The sequence below is a fragment of the Podarcis liolepis genome (assembly GCF_965112155.1).
Source record: "Podarcis liolepis genome assembly, chromosome: 1".
Classification (NCBI taxonomy): Eukaryota; Metazoa; Chordata; class Lepidosauria; order Squamata; family Lacertidae; genus Podarcis; species Podarcis liolepis.
In genome coordinates, this window is record NC_139554.1 from 88,123,235 (window position 1) to 88,139,004 (window position 15,770).

A 15,770-nucleotide genomic window follows, 5' to 3' on the forward strand; every position below is an offset into this window, starting at 1 on the left:
CATAAACACATGAAAACAAATACAATACGATTTTAAAACATACAACCAATAATTAACATACTGCTAGCCTTGGTGTGACTAAAAACATAAAAATCACACGAATCTGGGAGCAGTGTTTCTGCTAGATGTTTGAAAGCACCGTATTTTTCGCCCTATAGGACACACTTTTCCCCCTCCAAAAATGAAGGGGAAATGTGTGTGCGTCCTATGGGGCGAATGCAGGCTTTCGCTGAAGCCTGGAGAACGAGAGGGGTCGGTGCGCACCGACCCCTCTCGCTCTCCAGGCTTCAGGAGAGCCCCAGCGCCAGCCCCACAAGGTCAGGGGACAGAGGGAGGTGGAACGCCGCCATCCCGCTGTCTCCCGAAGTTGTTTGGAGGCTGACGGCGGGGAGACCCCGCCGCCAGCCCCGCAAGCTCCGGGGACAGTGGGGAGGCACAGCGCGTCTGCCCACTGTCCCCGGACCTGATCTGAAGGTGGGCGGTGGAGAGAAGAGCGCTTCTCCCCGCTGCCTGCCCCGCAAGCTCCGGGGACAGCTGGGAAGCGCAGCGCGTCTCCCCGCTGTCCCCGGACCTGATCTCAAGGTGGGCGGCGGGGAGAAGAGCGCTTCTCCCCGCTGCCTGCCCCGCAAGCTCCGGGGACAGCTGGGAGGCGCAGTGCGTCTTCCCGCTGTCTCCGGACCTGATCTGAAGGCGGGCTGCGGGGAGAAGAGCGCTTCTCCCCGCTGCCGGCCCCACAAGCGACTGGGGGGGGGGAATAATTTTTTTCCCTTTATTCCCCCCCCCCAAAGCTTGATGCGTCCTATGGGCCGGTGTGTCCTATGGGGCGAAAAATACGGTAAAAGCCCCTCCAGAACAATTGTAGTTTTTCATGAAACTAGTGCTGTGCTGAGATGTGTCCTCCAAATTCTGAAAATATTTCCTTCCCTGAGAAGCAGATTTCCTTTTTTTCCTGCTTCATTCTCAGGGCAGAATTCCCTTAGAATTTTCAGTGTGGGTGGGGTTTTGATCTTACCTTATTGTTGTTCGGGGGCTGAGGGTGCCTGTGCAGTTTCTTTCCAGTAAACATTTCTCTAGCACTCTGCAGCCTCCCCTGGCTGCCTATCTTACTTGATCTGATAAAGCCCCCCATGTTGGGAGGAGTGTCCTTGTGATGTCTTCCTCTGGACATGGGCACCTGGGAAGGCTGCAGCGTGCAACCACTGGTGAGATGATTTGTAGAATGAAAGAAAGAGCACTGACAAACACTGATTGACCACCTCAAAAGGGAAGATAAGCACCACAAAAGCCTTGCCCCCCCACCCATGAGCATTTCACTAAAGTTTTCTCTGTCCTTTTTTATAAATTTCAAATTCATTTTCTTTCCTCATTATTTGACAGAGGATGATTAAAAAAGACACACTGGAGAAATCACCGGCACAGCACCAGAGATAGAATTAGGGAGGAGGGGGCTAGATGAATCTCATTTGCAATAAGAGGTTTGCCAACATTGTAGAATGTGTGTTGCGTCAGGAAGCACTATTCAGTATGATGAAAAAGATTCCTTGCTCAATTTCCTGGCAGATGTTAACTTCTGTGTTACACTCCCCCTCCCCATGTAACATGCACAAATACTTTCTTTTATAGTTTCCTCTTTCAGATACATAATTTTCTCCCCCTGTATCCAACTCTGATCCATTTATCTGATGGCCTTAAGCATATATAAGATTAGCATGGGAACAAGATCTGTTCAGGTTTTTTTGGTCTCATTTAATTTCTACATCATCATCATCATCATCATCATCATCATAATGCGTGTATAATGAAGTGGTACCTTTTCTTTAATTTGCCTAAAGCTCTTTTAAAAAAATGAAAAGACCTAAAAGCCAACATGGGACTGTGCATATTTTGTGCAAAAATGCACATTCTGCTCATCACTTGCTGTGCATCACAAGAGCTGAAGCTGTGCGTGTAGAATATATTATGTAAACAAAGCCTATGTAAATCTTAATTTAATTTATGCAGTTCTGCAATATATATAGATGTGAATTAAAGAAAGTTCATTTGAAAAATTGAAAATAAATAAATAATGCATTTGTGGATGAATTATCCTCTTTTGTAAGTGTATGAAGGTATATCTAGTTTCAGCAGAAGGGTCCTGCTCCTTATTCTTTCTCTCCTTCCTTCAATACCCCCTCTCCCCCGAAGGAAACATCATAACAAGGAATCCATTATTGCTGGCCATGTTCTTTTCAGGGATGGCTTGCATCTGGCAAAGTTATTTGGGGGAGAAAAAGTTTTTTTTTTTTTTTTTTAAAAAGGCATACATTTGCTAGGGATAATTCCTGTCCTCTCCTGAGAACTTTCCCAAATGCTGGATTCTATCCTGTGACTGCTCCTCTCCCAATTCCTGAATGGCTTTGAGAAGGTTGAAAAAAGGAGATGTATTTGCCATATGGCAGTACTTGTAACTACGTTCCCACATGGAAAAGGTCAGCTTGGCTTTCTCCCAGTGAAATCAGATACCCCGTTTAACCCCCTTAGCTGAATCCCAAAAGGGAGACAAAAGCAAGCTGCCCTCCCTTTCTCCTTCAGTTAATCCTTTCTGCAAAAGAGACTGTGTTTATATGTTTTCTCCTCCATTTAGTATCAGGCAGCTACATGGATAACCTGTGGCTGTAGTTTTTCTTTAGTTGGTGCCATACGTAAGTTTCTGCCGACCTGGTTGGCCACTTGCTGGAAACTCTTCAGCAGGAACAGCTTAGAGCTCAGGAGAGCCTCCTTTTCATAACTCTGTCAACAGTCAGTGGCTGTCAGACTATATATATAGAAATCGAGGGCTCCTCCCTCCTCAGTTTAGAGTTCACACTCTAGTTAATTTGCACCCAGAAGACCCCTTCTGTCCTGGGATATGGGAAAGTGTGTGCATGAATGTATCACCCTTGGGTGGTTGCCGGGTATTAAAACGTCTATATTTCAATTAAGGAAATGCAGAAGCTACATTAATTCCTTGGTGTTCCAAAGGATCTTGAAGATTGATTAAGGAGATTTCATTGAGCTCCTCTAAATAGTGGGAAGGACTTCCACTCTTGTTGTTGTTTACTTAGAAGTAATAAGTTTCACTGAATTCAGCATGGTGTTCCAAAGTTCAGTGTGCATAGGATTGTAGCTTTGCAGCAGCACACTCCCTGAGACTAGGCCCAATTGCACACAATGGGACTTAGTTTTGAGAAAACGTCATATTTCACTGTTAGGGGCTTCCTCATTTCATGGAGTTTCATCTCTCTCCCCCTCCCTCCCTCCCTCTCTCTCCACCCTCCCTCCCTCCCTCCCTCCCTCTCTCTCCACCCTCATCTTATTTATCACATTTGCTCAGGAGGGTGTACATGGGGTTATCCCATTTTTAATCCTCATAGCAACCCTCTGAGATAGGTCAGGTTGAGACTTTGCCCAAGTTCATCTAATATGGGTCCTGAACCCAGGTTTCTATTGTCCAAGTACAATAGTTTCTCCACTCCATCCCACTCGCTTTTCTTACTATTAGTTGAGGATGTTTCAGACAGTAGAGGTGAAATACCAGCTGTTTTACATGCATCTTTTCCATAACCACTGAAATATTAGTAGGCGAATCTTTCTGGTGGCTTTAAAGGCCTTCTTAATTTAAAGTGGCTTCCTTGTTAGGAGCATCTGGAATCTGTTCTGGTGTTTTTAATTCTGCTGAGTTCTTGAAAGATGCCCAGTGGCTGCATTCAGTGCTGTACTGGGAATTTAATTAAACCAGAGATGGATGAAGCATGAATGAACTGCAGCTGGTCTGGCAAGCCCAGGAAAGGGGTGAGAGAGTGCACAATGGACAGACTGAGAAATAGATGCAACAAAAGCCACATGTTCTTAAAAGAGGGCACTGCGCAATTCCTTGAAGTGTTTACATGGTTTGTTGTTAGACTTGGCAAACATAACACTTCATGCCAGTTGTTCCTGAATTGTCACCTACTTTTTGAAGAAGTGTAGCAGTTATTTAAGAGGGTGGCCTCTGACTGTGGAATGTGATGTCCAATCTACCTTCAGTGGGTTTTGCCACATTTATTTTATTTATTTCATTTGTGTATTCCCATGAAACACCTTAAATCGATGAATAATAGAAATAGATATAAAAAACAAAGTTCAAGTCCAGTACAGATAGAGTCTGGGATAAGAATCTCCATGTCAAAAGGCTTGTAGAAAACAGAGGGTCTTCAATAGATGCTGAAAAGGCAGTAGAGACAGTGGCTGTCTGATACAATCATTTGATTTGATATTTTCAGCACCCGTTAAAGAATTACCTCTTCATCATGTCCGTTTGGAGGAAGTTAATCTGGATGAGATTAACTATGAATTGACATCTGCTTGCTCTATTGTACTATGGACGTTACCGTATTTTTCGCTCCATAGGGCGCACCGGACCATAGGGTGCACCTAGTTTTGGGAGGCGGAAAACAAGAAAAACTTATTCTGAACCCTAGAAGCCAGAACAGCAAGAGGGATCTGGCTTCTGTGATACCGTGTGACTGTTCTGGCTTCTGGGATAACAGCGCCAAGCCTCTTCAGGGCAGCGGGATGAAGGCTCCCCCTGCCCGAAGAGGCTGTGCAGGGCTAAAGCAGAAGCCAGGACAGGCGCGTCGCTGAAGGGGCGCTGCGCCTTCTCTCTCTGCGCAGAGAGGGAGAAGGCGCAGCGCCCTTCAGCGAAGCTGGAGAAGGAACAGAAGGAGACCCTTCTGTTCCTCCTCGGGCTTCGCTGGACAGGCGCGCCGCTCAAGGGGCGCTGCGCCTTCTCCCTCTCTGCGCAGCGCCTCTCCTTCACAGGAGAGGTGCTGCGCAGAGAGGGAGAAGGCGCAGCGCCCTTCAGCGAAGCTGGAGAAGGAACAGAAGGAGACCCTTCTCTTCCTTCTCCGGCTTCCAGGTCAGGCGCCTCGCGGCGAAGCCGAGGATCCTGCATTCGCTCCATAGGACGCACACACATTTCCCCTTCATTTTTGGAGGGGAAAAAGTGCGTCCTATAGAGCGAAAAATACGGTATTTTAATGTTGGTTTTAAATTGTTTATTAGAGTTTGGAACCACCTTGTGATCATAAGTGGTGTACAGTTGTACCTTGGATCCTGAACGCCCTGGATCTTTGATGTTTTGGTTCCTGAATGCTGCAAACCTGGAAGTGATTGTTCTGGTTTGTGAACGTTCTTTTGAAACCCGAACATCTGATGGGGCTTCTGCGGCTTCTGATTGGCAGCAGTAGCTTCCTGCAGCCAATCAGAAGCCACAATTTGGTTTTTGAACGTTTTGGAAGTAGAACGGACTTCTGGAATGGATTCCATTCAATTTCCAAGGTATGACTGTAATAGGAAACTGAATGTATGAACATGGACCACTTTTGCTGTGGGAAGATGATTATCGCTTATATAATATGATTAACTGCTAATGGGGGTGTAATGTTGTTGTTTTATTGTGTTTAGTGTTTTGATGTTTTTGTAATTGATATTTTAAATACCGTATTTTTTGCTCTATAAGACTCACTTTTTCCCTCCTAAAAAGTAAGGGGAAATGTGTGTGCGTCTTATGGAGTGAATGCAGGCTGCACAGCTATCCCAGAAGCCAGAACAGCAAGAGGGATTGCTGCTTTCACTGTGCAGCGATCCCTCTTGCTGTTCTGGCGTCTCAGATTCAGAATATTTTTTTTCTTGTTTTCCTCCTCCAAAAACTAGGTGCATCTTATGGTCTGGTGCGTCTTATAGAGCAAAAATACGGTAGTTAATATTTTAACCAGCCTTTTAGAAGGAAAGGCCAAGGTACAAATGCTTCAAAAAAATAAAACCAATCTGTCTGGGCTAGGTTAGGCTGAGTAAGGATTTGAATCCCATGGTGGTTACTGGACCCTGGAGTCAATCAGACCTTTCCTCCTGTTGCAAATAGCTGATTCCCCCTCTCTTATGTGCCAATGTCCTCCCTCAGTGTCTGTGGGGTGACAAGCGGCTGCATTTGGTGTGAATTTGTGTTCTGAAGATTGTTCCTTGACTTCCAGACACTTTCAGTGTGGGAAAAACTACTGAACACCTGCTAGTGCTCTTTCAATTGCTAACATGAATTTAGAATCACAACTCAGTATTACTTGCTCAGTATTATTGAATGGTCAGATTTATTTAATTTCATCCTGAAAAATAAACAAAAACCTTTTTTGACATTTGACCATATAAGGGTGGATTTAGAAGAGTTTCTGCTTGGCAGAATGACAAGGAACATTTTTTATGTGGGAAGTTGCCATTGGAGATCATCCTCGATTGTGTAATAAAATGGATACTTAAAAGCAATGTTAGCAAGATATTGGCTAATGCCTGCAATTGATCTCAATATTTACAAACAATCTTGTTGAACAACTTACCTCTGTGTGAATGGTATATACACATGCAATGAATGGTGGGGTCAGGGAGAGAGGACTAGGGGGTTCTTTATCTGTATTTACTATTGTATAATCTGACCGGGTCCGGTACGTTTCCACAGCCACCGAATTCCCGTAACGCAGCACCCACTTGACATTTACTACTGAAAATGCACAAATAAAGACTAAGAAAATTACACAACATTCTTGCTAAATAGTGGAATTTCCTTGCTTACTGCCTGTTAAGTAAGCTGCTATACTAATGCTAATTGGAGTCTTTCCATGCTCAAGATTTATATAGTTTGTAGCCAAAATCACTCCACTGATACACAAAAGAGAAGTACTATCAGACTCTGTGTAACCCTGAAGTATTCACACACACACACACACACACACAATCCCCCCCCAGGGAAACCCTCCTAAAATTCCCTCTCTAAAAACTCTCCAGTTCTGTAATAACTCCTGTGTAGGCAAAGGTTGAATGGATGTCTTTTGATTTCTACTGACCACCTTGCCACTTTAGAATGTTTCAGTGTAAACAATTGCAACAACTGCAGAGTGTTGGCATCCTGAGCAGTATGTATGTGAGCTGTAGACGACTGTAAAGATCATTAGTCCACTAATTAGCATGGCTCTGGTGTTCAAATGATATTTTTCTCCCTTTCTTTCCCCTCTCTACCTTCTTCCAGTCTCGCATTGCTAAGCGGGGAAGGAAACTTGTAGATTACGACAGTGCCAGGCACCATTATGAATCTCTACAGACTGCAAAGAAAAAAGATGATGCTAAAATTGCCAAGGTAAAGTGCCCAGTGCCCTTGACCAGATATGACATCCTAAATCATCTCTCTCTCTCTCTATCCCTCCCTCTCTCTCTCTCTCCTTAACTAAGTAATTTAGGATATTGTTGGTGGTTTTGTTTTTCCAAATATGAAACTACTACTATTTATTTTCTCTTAGAAGAAAGTATAGTATTAATATGTTAATGTCTCTAGCTATGTCCTTTTTCAGAGCATTTCATAATAAATAAACTAACTTTCTTTCGTCAGAGAACGTATCCTGTTACAAGTCAAAAAAGTAAATGGTAGAACATACACAATTCCTGAAAAATGTGATTGAAAAGCAGTGCAGAAGCTGTTACTTTACTGCACAGATGGTATGTCAACAGGTGCCCGTGGCTGAGATGAAGGAATTAAGCAAAGGAAGAAAGGGAAGTCTTCGAAGGATGGAGGCTGTTCCTTGCAGCCTCAGCAGGGAGAATGACTCCAGGAGCTACCCTCCCTTGGTGGTCTCCTTTTCTTCTCAATTGTCAAAGCATCTAGGGCTTCTGGATGAGCCCATGCTCTTCTGATTGGACAATCATGTCCTGGCACCAGGCTGAAGTGTCAGCTAGCAGCAGATTGTTCCCCGGCCCTAGCTATGCTCTTGGGTGAGAGACTAGGGTACATTGTCCTCCTTGAAATAAGGAGCAGCTCTATTTTCCCATCAAAGGCCACTTCAAGTGTTATTGATGAAGCAGATCGTGGGTGTTATGTGGGGTGATTTATGAATATGGCATCAAACCTGCTTAGAAACTTAGAAATCTTCTCGATTCACCTTCTCTTCATAAATGTTCTTTTTGCTCTGAAAGGGATAGACATAAAATTACTGGTGGATAATTCTTCTATTCTCATACTTATTGCCTTCTTGTATACTTGCTATCAGCTGTTTTTAAAAAATGTAACAATGCAGAACACAATCTTATGCATATTCACATGTAAGTGCCACTGTACTCAGTGAAATGTAAACTTTTGCATAACTGTACACAGTATTGCAGTGACTACAGTGAAGAGTATATTGATCGATGCCATTTTTCCTTCAGGGAAGAAAAGGTGAAGCAGATTCGTAGTGTCAAGGGTTAGCACTGTTATGCACCTGCCAAGGTCACCCACCCACCTCAGAGGGGGTCCATTAACAAGAGCCCAGGGACTTATACCTCTGTTCTACCATTTCTGTGCTCACGTCTTGTGAGTGCACCTTGTGGCATGCATGAGTGATGTGAGCACGTCATGGGGTGTGCACTCATGGCAAATGTATGTCACTGTGGGCTATTGAGGGGCTCTAGCCCCCTCCTTGAAAATTTTGCTGGCAGCAAAGCCCCTTGGCCCTCCTATCTGATGCCCATGGTGGCAGTGAGGATCTACTCACAGAGAGAGGAGGGGCAACTCTGTACCAACCTGATGTTTAAAGGCACAAGAATCGCTCTAAAGAGCAGACTTTGCCAGCTGTGTTTTATAATGTGACGTTTAAAATAAAAATGCTGCAAATTCTGAATAATCTGCATGGCTGTAATAACGGTGTCTCCTAATGCTGTCTTTTCTTAAAAGTTGCTGGTGTCTCACAGAGGGGGGATCCATCTTCCTCCAAGCTGGGTTTTGTTGCTGTCTAAATGACTAACAGTTTCTTCTCTGTTGCTCTCTGCAGCTGGAGTGCTCGTAAACTCTGCTGGCCTTGGTGTTTTCTGACCCACACCATGGAGCATTAATTACTGCTAGACTTGGCATGCCACGTAGGATTCACCCTTTGACTTATCTCTTAATGCTTCCTTTCTCTCCTGTTTGCCAGGGTTTGTTGTCTCAGCCTGGCTTGATAACCCTCTTAACGTTTGAGATATATATATATATTTTTAAAAAAGTTCTCAAAATCTGTCCCGTTTGTTTTCTTGTCTTTGTTTTGAAAAACGCTCTCACACAGCCTGTCTCGTTGCTTGAGAAAGCTGCGCCTCAGTGGTGCCAGGGGAAGCTGCAAGCGCATCTCGTAGCTCAGACTAATCTGCTGCGGAACCAGGTGACAGCCGAGCCCACCTTGCTCTCTAACCCTGCATGCCCTCTCCCTGGCTGAACCCCTCTACTGTGCTCTTCACCCTCAGGCAGCATTCACTCTGCTAAGCATCCTTGTAAGGCACTCCTTTTCTCCAAAGAAGTGACTTAGGTTTCAGTACACTGGAATAAAAATGTAATACAAGGAGACAACACCAAGCCAACTTGTATTTTATTCTTAGAGCAATGTTGTTGTTGTTGTTGTTTTTTAAAAAAAGACTATGTGATTTTCCAAACTTGTTTTCTTTGTCGGCTATTCCTGCTGTTAAACAAATTTGCCACCAATAGTATAGTACAATGCCTTGCACACCAGCCAGATTTATGGGACAACCAGTTAGAGAATAGGTTGAAAGGTGTTGGGTTAGCTCCACCCCTTTCTTGGCCTCAAGACCCAATGCCCTAAGGACCATTTCCTCCACACATGGATGCCAGCTGGTGGTAGTTAATCAGGAATGATGAGTTGCTTATGGAGCTTCCAGTTGATTATATTTGGTATGGTGCTTCTTGTTTCTGAGACATTACATGGAAGGATGGGAGATAAGGTTGATGTTTAGGTGACATGTATATTTCTGTTGCTTATATAGTTTTCCCTTCTCCTGTCACTCAGGTGCTTTTCCTGTCATAAAAATCTTCAGAAAAAACTTCACAGCAATACCCCCTCTCCCCATTTGCTCTCCCATGCTCAAAAACACCCCGGTCTCACTGAAACATCAACCTTCTTGTTGCTTTGTCCATGGTTCCCATTCTACAGCCATTCTTCTCCTTCCCCATAAACTGGCCATTAATTCATGAGACTCTCTCTGCTTGAGCATCCCAGGGATGATAGCATTGATGCTTCTGCAACCTCTCTTCTTGCCTCCCTTCTGGCTCATTTGGTCTAAGCATGTGACAAGCTGTGGCAAAGAGAGTCCCTTTTCCTGAGTCTCCCTTTCTTAGATTGCCTGCAATATCCTTTGTCAGTTCCTGCTTCCCTTTTATAGATTTTAGAGTTGCAAAGGCACCTCCAAGATTTTCTAGTTCACCCCCTGTCATTCTAGGAATTCTACTCCTGCAGCCTCTTGTATGGGTGGCAATTACCGTATTTTTCCGCCCTATAGGATGCACTTTCCCCCCTGCAAAAATGAAGGGGAAATCTGGGTGCGTCCTATGGGGCGAATGCAGGCTTTTGCTGAAGCTTGGAGAGCAAGAGGGGTCGGTGCACAGGAACACATCCGCAGCCTAGGCAGCCCTGCAGGAGTTCCCCGCAGGGCTCCCCACGCTGCGAATAGCAGCCTGCTGCCCAGCGCGAGCTGCTCTGAAGCAGAGCGCCCCCCGCGCCCGGCAGACATCCGCAGCGTGGGGAGCCTTGCAGGAGTTCCCCGCAAAGCTCCCCACGCTGCGGATAGCAGCCTGCCGCCTTTATTTCCCCCCCAAAAAACTAGGTGCATCCTATGGGACGGAGCGTCCTATGGGACGAAAAATACGGTAAAACTTCTAATAAAGGAGAATTCACCACTTTCCAAGGGAATCTGTTTTATTGTCAGATAGGTCATTAATTTTCTACTTTGTCTTTTGTTTTGGCTCCTTTCTACTTTGTGTTTTGGCTCCTACTGTCTGGAGCAACAAATTTACTTCATCTATATGACAAGCTTCCAGATATTTGAAGATGGCTATCATACATCTTATTTTATAATTCAGCTCTCTCTGAAGTCCAGAGGTTTTGTAACTGGATCTGGAGCAAGCTCTAGAAGGGCTTGTACATATTTCCACTCCTTCTGCAGTGGATTAGAAACAGGACTGAACTCTGAAGCTTTTTCTAGCTTCTAGTTTTCCAGAAGGGGGGGGGGGGACAGTTGCCATTATAATGAAATCCTGGCAATAATCCTTAAGATTCATGGACTAGTTTGGAAAGGAGTTCTGTAATAAACTAATGAAAGTCACTGGACACCAACTTGTCAAAGGAGAGGGAAACTTCAGCCTCCTTATTGGAAACCCTTCTGGCACAAGGCATTCCTGGGAGTGGGGAGGGGAAGATAGATGATGCAACTGGCAGATGAGGAACTGAGCAACAGAGGAAAGAAAACAAATACTCTCTTAAAGGACTGGAGGACAATAGCTCATTAGCTTGGCTGGAAGGAACCACATTTCTTGTATGTTCACAAGGGGCTGGTCACTGAGTTAATTGTTACTTAAAATTTGGAGTTTCATCCATGTACATTTGTGTATACAGTAAAGTAGTGGTGGCTAACCTGTAGCCTGTGGGCCATAGTTTTTTCTTTGCCCCTCCCCAATCTCTCTTACACACACACAGAGCACCCATAGGTTCCCTACTGTGATACCAAGAAGCTTACAAATCAATGGTCCTCCAAGCCCCTGCTTTGTCCATTTTCCCTCTGACTGGTCCCTTGCTGTGATTCTGTTGTGACAAAAGGTTGTCGTGCCCCACAACTTGTCCTTGAAAATAGAAGGGGCACACCCACTCTTCGGTAATGCCTGTTTTTATATTCCACCCACCTTCAGAGGGCTGACCATGGGTCAGTGCAGCTCTCTGTCTTTAAATGGTTAGCTACCCCTACCACAAAAGCTAGCATTTGGCTACTCATACCTTTATAGGAGGCTGCTGAAAAGTATGGGGGCAGCTTCTAGAAATAGCTCTCCATGCATTTTTTGGTTTGGGGATTGGGGATTTTATGTTTTACTAGGTGTGTGAAAAGCTGCAAAATATATCTTTAGGCTTGGCCTAGTCAGAACAGTCTGGCTTCAGTGAACTGTAAAGACCTCAAAACAGAGACTTCCAAATCTTTAATTGAGTTACCAGCTTCTTGGTTTACTAGAGATCTTCCTCTGATGTAATGTTTAAAACCACGATCAAAAGGATTCCCTTTGCTTCTTGCTGGGCTGGGGTGTGTGTGTGTGTGTAAAACTGCCCACTTTGCTGTATCAGGTGATACTTAGCAGGCTGTTGACAGGATTCAAGATCTGATTTAGTGCTACTTCTTCATGTACAAATTGCCTCAGTTTGTGCAACATCTTAAGCCTGTCAGCTACTGACCCATGCGTTGGACAACATTCCACAGATCTTTCCTGCTTTCTGCTATCATTTAAGTCTCTTAAATCAGAATCTTAAAGTGAATTCTTCAGCGTAGACTGAGGCCCCTTTGCTCCTCAAGCAGTTAAACTTGGAATGTGGACCCTTTAAAGATAAATGTGGGAGATGAGCTTTTTGAGAGCTACGCCAGAAACAAAGTTACTTCTCAAGCAGCATGTTCTCTTCTGGAATGTGTTCAGATTTGAGGGTGATGGGTGGGGTGGCAATGGATAGAGACTGATGCTCACTGCTTAGGACAGCAAATTCCTGCCTTCCTACAACTCACTTGAAATGCTGCTGACTAAGAAGCAACACAGAAGCTTGCTTCATGAAACAGGCCCAGAAACAGCACATCTCAAAGTGGATATGGCAAGCAAACTCCTGAAGCTTGCTGGATAGTATATGCTGCCATTTCATCTTGCTGAGTTGGGGGCTCTCTTAATAGGGGCGAAATCTAATCAAATCACACTGGAGTCTAAAATTTGACTGAATTCTGAAGCCCAGTGTTAAAAATCTGCAAGCAGGTTATTGGGTTGGAAAGGTGATGGGACCTCAGATAGTTAGCAGCAGGCCTTAAAGGATGCTGTTTCTTGACCACAAAGCGCTGTGCCTGTATTTTTAAAAAGGCAACACAACAATAAAAAGCAACTAGAATAATTAATCTCCTAGAGATTAGTTGGACAGAGGAGAACCAAGAAAAGCAGATGACCGACAACTGCTTTTATGTGCTGTCGTATACATTATAATTTGGGCATTTAAGTGTTTCAGGCAGGGGTCTCTTTCAGCCTTACTTGGAAATGCCAGGGATTGGGACTGGGACCTTCTTGTATGCAGAGCAGGTGATCTCCCACTGAGCCAAAGTCTTCCCTGTGGATAGGTGTGCCTCAAATTCCATTATATATCAGTTTGCTTTGAGCTTTCCAAGGTGGCAAATTATTGCAAATATAAATGTTTGGTTGGGGAATGTCATGTGGCTGCTTCTGTGATGCCCACGTGATCCTCCTCATGGGAAAACCCTAGAATCTTGGCTGGACCCCCAACTCTCTTCTTGCTTCTTTCTAGAGTGAATGTTGCCTAGGGTGCTTCTCTGTTAGTGCATATTGGGATGCCATAATAAGTACACACTTGTATCAATTGCTTTTTTTGATTCTTTGAGCTGTCAAGCACAAATGGTTCTACCTGGCAAGAGTATAGAAGCAGTTTAGTACAGTACTAAGAGACAAAACTATTTAGCAGACTGCTAAAGTTAGCAGACTTTCAAACCATAATCCTACTTCTGATCGATTTAGCAACCCCTAAACAGAATTTAATTTAGTTTTCTCAACATAAAGATAGATCTGTCTTTTGCTTCTGTCTGTCTGCCAAGAGCAAGAGTAAATTAATTAAATCATTGATTCAGGCTAGCTTTATAGTAAACACCTTGTGTAAGAAATACTACTACTACTATTACTAATATAATCTATGTTTTAGCAACTAAAAGTTTATTTTTTATATTAGCATCCTAGACCACTGCAATCTCCCTTGTATTTGTTGGCAAGGACAGGAAGTCCAGAATACAAGCCTCCTTTGACAATACAAATATCCAGAGGTTCAGTCCATGACAATGATGCTTTCTATAAGTGATCTATAGAGGCTTGTGGCATTGTGACATTTTTGCTCTTGTGGTGGAGTATGAGTAAGTTGCTTGCATTTTTTTCCTGTTAACACAAGCTGCTGAATAGATAAGACTCGAGATTCATTGTTTATCCCAGCTGTGCTAGGCTTTTTGCTGCACCAAATTACATTTATGAAACAGATGCATTATAACTGTGCCAGTGATAGCTCTGATGGTGCCAATTGCCTAATAATTTCAGATTCACACTCGGACAATTATTGCAGTATCCACCACTTTCCTAGAGTACCAGTTTCCTAGAATCTGCAGCTACACATTGGCATTCTCATCACTACTGGGGAGGAGTGAAAGGCCATGCAGAAAATTAATAAGTATTGTGATCAAAATAATAAAGAGAAACACTGAACGGACTGTGAGATTGGAGTTAATTTAGATTCAGGATCCTAACTGGAAAATGATTGGAGAAGGTGACCAAGACTCTACAATGGAAGTCATCAAGAATCAGGGAAATTAATCACAATTTCCTGCAAAGATAAACTGAACTTGCAGGGGGTGGGGAGTGTCATAGGGCTCCTGGAAAACACTGGGAAATTTCTAATAATACCCTTCAGTCTGAATTAGCACCCTGCTAATATCTTTGATGTTACTTCATAACACAATTGTTCTCTGTGGGGAGCAGGTCTTGAGCTTAAAATATTTAGCCTGGGAGCTATTTTCATGTGTGTGAAGTTCTACAATGTAGGGAAGCAGGATTTTGGAATTCTATCATGGAATTGCTTGTTAAAACTCACAAATTGCGATGATCACACTGCTTAGATTATATGGATGGGTAACATAAGTCTAAGGCACAGAGTGGCTTTGGAAGTAACACAAAGTAACACGATGCAGACATTGAGGAACAGGAAGTGCATGGGACAGAAACTCTGCTTCCTCAGCATCCACATCACATCTAAAGCCAGACTCAGAGGTCACTGACAGTTTCTTCCACTCTGATTACTAGGGCTTCCTTATGCCAGCTCCAGGCTGCAGATGAGACTCCTACACACACTCTTTACAGAGGTGGATTGTAGGGTGGATGGGAAGAGGCCCAAGAGCCTCTTCTATAGATCTATAGAAACCCAGTTCTTGGAATGCCCTAGTCTTGACCGACTTATGGAGCATGCAGCAGCAAGCTCATGTAAGCCTTCCCCTGAATTGTACCCCAGAGGCTGTGCATATCATTGCCCCATCCTTCCTCTCTAGGCTGAAGAAGAATTAGTAAAAGCCCAGAAAGTGTTTGAGGAGATGAACATTGATCTTCAGGAAGAACTGCCTTCACTATGGAATAGGTAAGCACATGCAGTAGTTTACAAATTGTGTTCATGGGGGATGTGGTTGGAGGGGAGGGGTAAAGCTATCTTGACTGATTCTAGCCATGATGTATGGGGTCCACTGAGTTCCATTTGCTAAGTGGAAACTCATAAGGTTCAGTTCCGCTGAGCATTATGGCTCTGCGAGTGAATAATGGGAAGAAAAGCAGCTGCCCATGTCTTCAGTAACTTATATTATGTTTCATATTCCAGTCGTGTTGGTTTCTACGTCAACACATTCCAGAGTATCGCAGGTTTAGAAGAGAACTTCCATAAGGAAATGAGCAAGGTAACAATGGGTGACATTCTTCCTCTTCCCCCTTTGGGGACCATTGATGCTAATCTGGCTTCTCCCCCATGCCTTTCCTCATTCACTGTAAGAGAGGTGTAGTTGTTGGTGCTCAGGGATAATGGTACTATCTCACATTGTTATTAGGGCATTTTTCCTCACTGGCATATCCCTTCATGATGTTACAGAACAGAAGTGACTTGCTGGGTGGGGCC

General features: G+C 43.9%; 1 protein-coding gene across 37 annotated transcripts in view; it reads left to right on the forward strand.

Moving 5' to 3' along the window:
* The window catches only part of BIN1 (bridging integrator 1), a 114,548-nt gene that overhangs the window by 58,290 nt on the left and 40,488 nt on the right, over positions 1–15,770 (forward strand). For 19 of the 37 annotated variants that reach the window (XM_083489690.1, XM_083489702.1, XM_083489700.1 and 16 more), the window contains exons 6-8: positions 7,073–7,180; positions 15,160–15,245; positions 15,480–15,555. In XM_083489690.1, the coding sequence (XP_083345816.1) occupies positions 7,073–7,180; positions 15,160–15,245; positions 15,480–15,555 (270 nt within the window). Of the gene's footprint in view, positions 1–7,072; positions 7,181–9,113; positions 9,207–15,159; positions 15,246–15,479; positions 15,556–15,770 lie in introns of all 37 variants that reach the window. The other 18 variants (XM_083489704.1, XM_083489686.1, XM_083489673.1 and 15 more) reach the window with 1 other exon arrangement.